At 58.4% G+C, this 9,686-nt stretch overlaps 1 protein-coding gene across 1 annotated transcript in view; it reads right to left on the bottom strand.

Moving 5' to 3' along the window:
• Positions 1-1,386: 1,386 nt before the first annotated feature.
• Positions 1,387-9,686, bottom strand: part of TANGO6 (transport and golgi organization 6 homolog) — a 28,685-nt gene continuing 20,385 nt past the window's right edge. Inside the window, exons 13-17 of the mRNA XM_054389501.1 lie at positions 9,496-9,553; positions 6,888-7,040; positions 3,466-3,617; positions 2,322-2,435; positions 1,387-1,688 (exon numbers count right to left, since the gene is read on the bottom strand). Of these exons, the coding sequence (XP_054245476.1) occupies positions 1,512-1,688; positions 2,322-2,435; positions 3,466-3,617; positions 6,888-7,040; positions 9,496-9,553 (654 nt within the window). The 3' untranslated portion in view covers positions 1,387-1,511. The remainder of the gene's footprint in view (positions 1,689-2,321; positions 2,436-3,465; positions 3,618-6,887; positions 7,041-9,495; positions 9,554-9,686) is intronic.

The following is a 9,686-nucleotide window of genomic DNA, read 5'->3' as shown; positions in this document are numbered from 1 at the left end:
CAGGAGCACTGCCCAAAGTGGAAACCAAACTCCTCCTCTGGCACAGCTGCCTCCTTGTTCCCTGCTGCAGGACAGCCAGCCAGTGTCTGGACTGTGTCCAGACAGCTGCATCAAAAGAGACTTCATCCAAAAAACATCTTCTGCCACTTGTGGCAGGCCCTGGGGAGCCACAATTGGTACAGCAGCATCCTGGTGGATGCCTGTGACACTGACACTGGTGTGGGCTGATGGCAGTGAGAACGAGGAGGAGCAATCCGCTGCTGCCACTCTGAGGGAGGACAATGCACTCCTTGCTGCCTGTGCACATGCAGTCAATCAGCATGGCATGGCATGGCATGGGGAGCTGTGGGCCCAGCACAGGTGGCTTCACTGAGGGTGGAGACACAGCTTGGCACCCCCAGCCTGGCAGGGAAAAGGGCTGTTGGGCTCCTCACACCATCTGGCACTGCATGGCAGAGAGTACTGGGGGTTGTGCCCAGCAGGGCCGGGGGGTACCCAGTGAGGGGGGCTCCAGGCTGGGTCTCCAAGGTCTCTGGTGTGACCCCGCAGCACCCCTGTCCCCAGCTCTGCTCCCCTTGCACCGTGGGTGCTTGGCAGCACCTGGTACAGGAGAGGGGCCTGTGATGCTGCCAATACCCATGGGGGCTGCACTGGCCGGAGGGAAAGGGGGGACCCCAGTGCTGGGATGACCTCGGTTGCTGGGATATCCCCACATGAGCAGTGGTCCCTGCAGGGTGTCCTGCACAGTCTCACAGCCCCCAGCCGCACTCCCAGCACATGTGGCAGCTCTGGCACAAATGGGGCTCTAGGTGCCACAGTGCCTCAGACCTCACGGTGACAGACATCCCAGAGATGGGCACAGGGTGGATAGTGCCACAAGGGCACCATGAATGGGAACAGGTCTCCAGCACAGCCCTGCTCCCAGCAGTGCAGTGGCAGGGCAGGGGCTTGGCAATGTCAGCTCCATTTCCCTCGGTCTCCTTGGGAAAACCACTTGGATTTGGCTAAAATCGTAACATTTAGAAGCTGGTGGCTTGGCTGTTGCCTCTAGGGATTGTCCCCATCCCTTGCCCTGGGGCTAGCACCCAGGAAAGGTCCCACCACACCCATGGGCACATAGCAGCGAGTGTGTCAGAGCCACTGGCCAGCCTGGATGCAACCAGGATGCTCCAGCAGCCTCATGGCATGAGCGTGGTGCCATGGGAGGGTGATGCAGGGCTGTGGCAGCATCCATGTAACTTCCACCACTCTGCCACCTCAAGCGTGCAAGGGTGACTTGCACTGGGCCAAGACGTGACTGGGATGGCACCAGGGGCTTTATGTGACTGCCAGAGATGACACAAGCACAGGATTGAGCACGTCTCTGTTTAATCCCAGTGCCAACCCCCTGCCCTGGCCACTTGCCCTCCCATTTCCTTCCCAATTGGCACCTGCCAGATGCACCCCAGGGACACAGCGATCCCTTCCCCTCGGGGAGCACCAAGAGTTCATTTCGGTGTCCCCTGGCACCACTATGGCAGCACCACAATCTTCTTCTGCAGGGTCTGTGGGGGGAAGAGCACCCTCCTCATGATGGTATCCAGCTCCTCCAGCGCCAGCTGGGCATGCAGCACAGTCGCTCTGTCAGGCTCGGCTCTCTCCACGTGCTTCAGCAGCCGGTAGAGATCCCGCAGCACGTCCCGCAGCACCTGGCCAGCACAACTGTCAGCAGCCACCGGTGGCACAAACCCGAAACACAACCCTGTGCTGTGCCCCAGCCCGGGCAGTGCTGCCCCTCCCACCGATGCTGCCAGGACTTGGTGGCACCACCACCACTATGGCACTGCCTCAGGTGTGATCCGTGGCCCTTCTGTGACTCAGCTTCCACAGTGCCAGCGGCACACTGCGGAGTCTCTCTGGTCAGGGGGCACAAGGGGACATCAAGATCCTCGCCGTGGGGAGTCGTACGGACAACCGTCCGGAGAAAATTCCATGGGAGCTGAGTCCTGACACGCTCGTTGCTGGGAAATGGGGAGAGAGGCCACAGCCCATGGAAAAATTGGACATTTCCAAGTCAAATCAGCGGTGAACAACTCCCACAGCTCCCAGAGCTGGCACTGCCCCACAGCACTGCCAAGCAACTCAGAGGGACACCCTCACGATGTCCCCTCTGCCCCAGGAAGGATCTGGCACTTGGAGAAAGCACAAGCTGGAGGTGCCACTCCCCTAAGACTTTCCTTGGAAGCCTTGAATCAGCCCCCCAGCCCCTGCAATGTCTGGTGATGCCCAGGAGTGTGGCAGAGGCTGCCCAGGCCCTGGTGACAGGCAGGGAGGTGACCCACCTCAGTGGCCTTGTCACTGAGCCCCCGCAGCAGGAGCACCACCACGTGCACAGCAGCTCTTCGCACCTCAGCCTCGGGGTCTGTTCTGGCTATGGCTGTCAAGCAGGAGGTAACCTGTGGGGACAAGGGACGGGGCACCATTGGAAGGGGCAGGGAGACATGGGAGGACTTGACAAAGCAGCTGGTCAAGGTGGTGGGGGTGAGGAGGGATCCCTGTGCCCAATTTGGAGTAGCCATATGGTCTCCTGCCAGCACCCAACTGGGGCAGTGGCTTTCTGCAGGGCACAGGGCACCGAGCAGCCCCCATCTCTCACTGGGGATGCCTCTAAAAGCTTTATAAGGAGCTGGTAGAGTGGAAGGAACCTAATTAAAGCCCCACCAGTGACAGCCAAGAGAATGAGCAGAGCTGGCGCGCTCCTGAAATAGCAGTGTGTGGTGTGTTGGCATCTCCCCAGGGACTGCTGGCACCCAGGGATGCTGTGAGCGGGGACTAGGGAGAAGCCTGAAAGCCACATCCCTGATGTCTCCTGATCCCACTCCTGCTTATGTGGCACCAGAAGCTGGAGCTCTGTGTCCCAGGAGGGCACAGACCCACTAGTTTGAAGCTCCCCTCAACCCTTGGGGAAGGAGACTCCAAGTACCAGGCCAGTGGCACCACAGCTCTCGTGGCTCTGGCACAGGAGAGCTCTGCACCCTGCCAGCCTCATGTCAGCTGCCTCCTGATAACAGAATGATAAGGGAATGGTTAAGGAGGGCTCCTTAAGAGAAGGAAGTACCTCTGGCAGGTCTTAAGTGTGCCCCCAGGTGTTCTCCTGCTGTGGGTGGAGCCAGCACCACTGCCTTTCCTTGAGCAATCCCTTCCCTGTGCAGATGATGTCTTTAGCTAATCATGAAGCTTTTGGCCCTAAAATCCAGGGTTAGAGCCTCCCGAGTGTTCAGATACGAGTTGTAGACTCTGACATCAGTAAATATCCTTCACGTCACAGAATGAGAAAATCTCAGCTTGAAAGAGACCTCAAGGATGAATGGCCCAAGCTTTTTGCCCATGCCCCTCTCAGCAGCAAGCACCCATTGGCCCTGCAACCAACTAATGAACCACCCTTGTTAACAAGCACTGGCAGGGATCTGGGGATGGGGCTGGTACCTCCTGGACGATGGATCCCAGCTGAAAGCCGAGGTACTGGCAGAGCTCGCCCAGGTTGGAGAGGCTGCTGGCCCGCAGCGCGCTGTCGGGATCGCGGGCACCCCGCAGGAAGGCCTGGATCAGCGGCTCCCGGTGCTGGAACACCATGTCCCCTGAAGGAGAGCCCAGCAGCACATCACCGCTAGGACAAACCACAGCCCCTTCCTGACACAGCCCTGGCTCTGCTGGGGGCAGACAGATTGAGCCCCCTGCCCCAGCCCTCGATGAACAGCTGGACACAACATCTGGAGCACACTTGTTGGGGGCAGCTGTGAGCAAGGCACACGGGACCCATGGTGATGCCAGGGATGGGGACATCATGGATGGGACCTGGGTGCCTGCAAACCCCAAAAGCATGTCCTCCCCACGGCAAAGAGCTTTGTCTGGGGCTGTTTGGTGCATCCACATCCCTCTCCCAGCTGCTTGGAGGTGACCACAGACAGCACAGAAATGACGTGTGAAACACAAAATCCCATAGAATTCATCCCCCCACCCCCAATTAACACCTGCAGGTGCCCCGGAGGTGTGATCTGCTAATTAGGGATCTGCCCATGACCAGCAAGTACAATGATCCAGCACAGGAGGTGCCCCAGGCTGGTGGCCACATCTCACAGTGTGGGCACAGCTCCAACCACCTGGCAGGGACTGCCCTGGCCACGGGGAGCACTGGAGGTGAGCAGGAAGCTCTGGTGGGCTCACTGGACATCAACTGGGTGGTTTCCTGGCTGTCCCAAATCCTGTAAACCCCTCGGATGCTTGTGTCCTGCAGCTGATGGAGCCAGTGGGATGTGCTGAGATGTGGGGACAGGAATAACCCCACACATTGGAGCTTGGGGTGGTTGTTTCAAGGGGCTGGGAACTTGTCAGCCCTGGCATCACTGGCATGCCAACACCACCAGCGCACCTCCAGTGTGCAAGGAGGGGAAATACTATGTGTGATCCAGAGGGACCTGGACAGAATGGAGAAGTTGGACCACGTGAACATCATGAGGTTCAACAAGGCCAAGTGCAGGGTCTTGCAGCTGCGTCAGAGCAAGCCCCAGTATGAGTCCAGGCTGGGCATGAAGGGCTGGAGAACAGCTCTGTGGAAAAGGACTTGGGGGTGAGAAGCTGTACATGAGCTGGCAATGTGTGCTTACAGCCCAGACCAAATCATGTCCTGGGCTGATCCCCAGCAGTGTGGGCAGCATGGGGAGTGTTATGAATAGGGGATTCTGCCCCTCTGCTCTGCTGAGACCCCACCTGCAGTGCTGGGGCCAGCTCTGGAGTCCTCAGCACAGGAGAGACACGGACCTGTTGGAGCAGGGCCAGTGGCCACAGCAATGATCCAAGGGCTGGAAGCCCTCTGCTGTGAGGGCAGGCAGAGAGAGGTGAGGTTGTTCAACCTGGAGAAGGCTCCAGGGAGATCTTCTTGTGACCTTTCAGTCCACCAAGGGTAGTGAAACACTGGCGTGGGGCTGTCCAGAGAGGTGGCTGTGACCAACCTGCCCTAGTTGCAGATGTCCATGCTGTGACTGCAGGTGGTTGGACTAGATCAGATTAAAAGGTTCCTTCTCACCTAATCCAGTCCATGATATGCATTCTATGCATGGATGGGCAAGAGATGGGCAAAACAGGAAGCTGGGTCCTTTCTTAGGACCATACCATTGTGGCTTTACTCTCCCTCGTTGTCCCTCCCTGTTACTAAAGGACTCTGTGTCCAGAAGAGCAAGGACAGCTCCTGCATGGCATTGGGTGGCAGAGCCAAGGGCAGTGCCATGGTGCCAAGGACAGTCACACTTGGTAAGAAACGCAGCCTGCTCCATGCCTGCAACCTGGTAGCTAGAGTCACAGCTGGTGTCCAAGCAAGATCCATCTCCTCCAAAGCCACCAGCACAGAGGCCACAGAGCACAAAGCACTTCCCTTCCAGCAGCACCAAGGAAATGTGCTGAGGAGGGGAACGATCTGCCCTGGTGCAGCCAGAGCAGCTTTAACATGTCTGCAGCAAAAGCTCAGTAGGTCCATGCAAGGTCTCCATGAACCCTTGTGTGGTGCTGGAGGCAGAGGAAGGGCACCACACACTTGGTATGGGGCTGCTGGCACACTTACAGTCATGCAAGGTCTCCATGAACCCTTGTGTGGTGCTGGAGGCAGAGGAAGGGCACCACACACTTGGTATGGGGCTGCTGGCACACTTACAGTCATGCAAGGTCTCCATGAACCCTTGTGTGGTGCTGGAGGCAGAGGAACGGAACCACACACTTGGTATGGGGCTGCTGGCACACTTACAGTCATGCAAGGTCTCCATGAACCCTTGTGTGGTGCTGGAGGCAGAGGAAGGGCACCACACACTTGGTATGGGGCTGCTGGCACACTTACAGTCATGCAAGGTCTCCATGAACCCTTGTGTGGTGCTGGAGGCAGAGGAAGGGCACCACACGCTCAGTATGGGGCTGTTGGTACACTTCAGCCACGCTGCCCACTGCACAATCCCTGCTGCAGGGGGGCAGCAGGCAGGGATGGGGACAGCAATAGGGAGAAGGGCAGGAGGCAGCAGCAGGAGAGGCAGAGTGTTGCTGGTAGTGCTGCATGAATCCTCACTCTCGCATCCCCAAGCTTTGCAACAGAAACAACTCGACGTGATTTGCTCTATAAATACGCAGGCGAGCTGGGACGTGCTGCAGCGCTGCCCGCGGCAGAGGCACCACAGGAGCTGCAGGGGGAAAGAGCTGCAGTGCAGGACATGCCCACTGTGCCAGCCATGCTGCCAGCTGTGCTGTGGGCAGCTGCCAAGGGAAACCCAGCACAGCGCCAAACAAGGCTGGACACATGGTCATCACCCAGGGCCTTAAGGAACTGAGGCTCTGCCACCGTAGGGAGATGATGCCAACCATCCCCCATCTGGCAGCAGGGTAGGGAATGGCATGACTGGCCCCAATGGATGCCTGCAGCTGGAAGAACTCATGCTAGAGGACAGTGGTAGCTGTGCCCTGGAGAAGAACTCTAGACACATGGCACAGCAATAGGGGAGCCTCTGCCCTGGCTCTGCCATGGTCAGTGGGGGAACAAAGCACCTGGTTGGTGACTGGGCACCTTCATCCCAAGGGAATGAATGGGGATGCTGCCATGCAGAGTTCCAGCCCCATGCCAGGAATAAAACAAGGCTTCTTAGGACATGTTCCAACAGTGGCTGCTGGAAAGGCCTCATCCAGCATTTGCCCCTCAGCCCTGCGTGTCCAGACGCTTCCCAGCATCTCCTGCTGAGGGAACGGTGGGCTGCTGGCAGCATCCACCACCACGCTCCTGCCACGCTTCTCACCTTCAGACAACAAAACCCCACTGTGGGCTTTATCCCTTAGGCCTAGTGGCACAGCTGCTGCTGTGCTCCTGGCTGTGGACTCACCCAGTGCCCGGGTGACACGCATCAACACCTCGCCCAGCTTCATCCGGGTGATGGCAGCTGCAGTGTCCTCCATGCCCTGCACCGGGCACTTGTACTGTGCCAGCAGGACAGGCAGGATCTGCTCTGGGTACTCACTGGAGAGCAAGGCAACACCTAGGGGGAGAGCCAGAGGAAATCATGGGTCAGGCCAGGCACGAGGGTGGCATGTACCAGTACCCTTAGCAGAGGAACCACTGGCAGCTGTGCCACCCAGGTGACCTCAGGGGGGGACCCCTGCACCACCTTTGCCCCATGGCATGTCCCACAGTCCCCCTGTGCAAAGCAATAGCATGAAAGCAGCCCTGTGCCAGGTTTAGTTGGGTGCCAAATTGAAAAATAACTAATTCTGCAGCTGGCAGCAGGTGCCCACTAACAAAGGGAAGAAAGTTTTGACACTGAGGGTGATGGCACTGCCCCAGATTGCCCAGAGAGATGGGAGATGTCCCACCCCAGAACCATTCCATGTCAGGTTGTCTGGGGCTCGAAGCAGTCTGCTTCAGTTGCAGATGTCCCTGCTGACTGCAGGGTGCGTGGCCTTGGAAAGTCCCTTCCCACCCAAACAGGTCTGTCACTGCATGATTCTGGTTGCTGCTGGTTAATGTTCACTGACCCAGTGTCAGTGGCTGCTGGATGCTGTGCAGCTCACCCCAATCTGGCCCAGCACAGGGGGCAGCTGGGTACTGCAGGGGATAACACTCAAGTGCAGTGTCTGGTCACTGCTCCCAGCTCCTGGCCTTCAGGAATATGTCCCTGCATGTTCTTGACTGCCATGGGGCTCCATGAAGCCCCTGGGTTTGCTGGGCCCAGGCTGGGAACCAGAGGTGGAGTGTGCCCACATCTCCCTGGGGATGGAGAGTAGTTGAAGCCTGCATATGGGACATGTGCCAGGCTGCGTCCTGGGTCTGCCCTGGCTTCACCATCCCTGTAAGATATGAGTTGGTGGCAAGCACCAGGCAGGGCTCTGGCAGCACCGGGTGCCTTTCTGTTGGGAAAAGGCAGCTGCTCTCCAGGGAACAGGTGAGTGGCAGTGCCAAGTGCTGAGTCAATGGTGAGCCCCAGCTCCCCGTGCCCTCCAGGAGCATCCACCTTCACCTTCAACCCTATTCCCTGGTTATTGGAGGGTGCCCAGCATGGCAAGACTGGGCACATCTGGTGTGGCAACGACCATCTCCTTTGTGGAGTCTCCTTCTCTGGAGACTTTCCAGTCCCATCTGGATGTGCTCCCGCGCGACCTGCACTAGATTCCTGCTCTGGCACAGGGGTTGGACTTGATGATCTTTGGAGGTCCCTTCTAACCCCTAACATCCTGTGATCACCTCACTGGAGCCTGGCTCTGTGATAACCAGCAGTGCCACCACAGCCAGCTGCGGTGGGCAGCCCTAGCAGGGCAGCTCTCCTGGCACGCTGTGAGTGCTGCTGCAGCGTGAGCTGGGCGAGTCAGCGGCACAGGGAACCGCGTCAGGGTTACTCACGGCCGTGGCTGGGCTGTGGAGCAGAGGCAGCTGTGCAGCTGCATTAATCACCCAGGATGGTTGGAGAGGTTCTCTCACCTGCCAGGCAAGGACAAACCTGTCCCGCTCAAGACCATGCAGGCTGAGGGAAGCCTGGTGATAAGCTCCTGCTGCAGAAGGTCACCAACCCACCGGCAAGTTCCCAGTGGTGCCGGAATCGCTCTGGGCAGGGAACAGCACTTCCCTTCCACATAACCCAGCGCACCGTGACTGCCACCACCGCTCTTGTGCAGGGCACCCTCGTCAGCCCTGCCTGAGGATTCCCACGAGCAGCCTGCTGCTGCGGGGCTGGGCTGGAGCAAGTGTGGACCTGAGGGTTTCTTGGGAAGCACTCAGTGCCCCTAGCAGCAGCCTGGCACAGAGAGGAGGGTGGCCAGCAGTGAGCAGAGCAGCACACTGCTCTCCTGCCTGGGTGCATGCTCACCACTGCTCTCCGCACTCAGTTGGGGCAACAATTTGTGAGGCCATGAGATGCAATGGATTGTGGAATTGACTCAAAACGCTCCTGTGGTTCCTGGCATTGGTTGGTAGTTACCATACTGGCCATCAGAATGGACGGGGCAGGGCCCCAAGAGAGCACCAGTGGGGCCCCGCAGACCCAGCCCCAGCCCAGCAAGCCAAAATATCAGCTGGGTGCAGGGCCAGGGCTGTGACTATGTTGTGCTGAAACTGCAGCCCCAGGTTGGTGGCACAGAGCTGGCACAGGGATGCTGAGCAGCTGCTGGTTATCATCTCACTGGGAGACACTCTGAGGGTGAACCTTCCCAGGGTGCCTTCACCTTAGGCTCCTGCTCCACCACGGTGTGGGCAGATCAGCAGTTGGGGCAGACAGTAAATGAATTAATTACCCATGGAGCAAGCACAACAAAGCCCACTGGCTTTGGAAACATGGTGCAGAGCCTGCATATGGCTCCAGGCTTGACCAAATGGCATGAAAACGTGGTCCTGGAGGACAGGAGTTGCTGAATCCAGCTTCAGCTCCGTTGCTCTTTGCCTTCACTCTCCCAGCACCAAAATTCCCTCAGGCCCAATGCTCACCCTGGCTGGGCACTGCTCACCTTGGATGGCTGAGAGGTAGACAAAGGCATCCTCATGTTGCAGGTTCTCCAGGAAGACCTGTGATGAGAATGGGAATGCTGACAGCAGAAGCCTTGGGCAGGTAGCAGCCCTGGTCCCCTCTCCCCTGATGCCATCAGCTAACAGTGACAGCAAGGTCAGAGGGCTCTGGTAATACAGACTGTTCCCAGAC

Source organism: Indicator indicator, chromosome 19 (genome assembly GCF_027791375.1).
Source record: "Indicator indicator isolate 239-I01 chromosome 19, UM_Iind_1.1, whole genome shotgun sequence".
NCBI lineage: Eukaryota > Metazoa > Chordata > Aves > Piciformes > Indicatoridae > Indicator > Indicator indicator.
The sequence above is the reverse complement of the archived record's forward strand: the minus strand, read 5'-3'. Positions and strand labels throughout refer to the sequence as shown.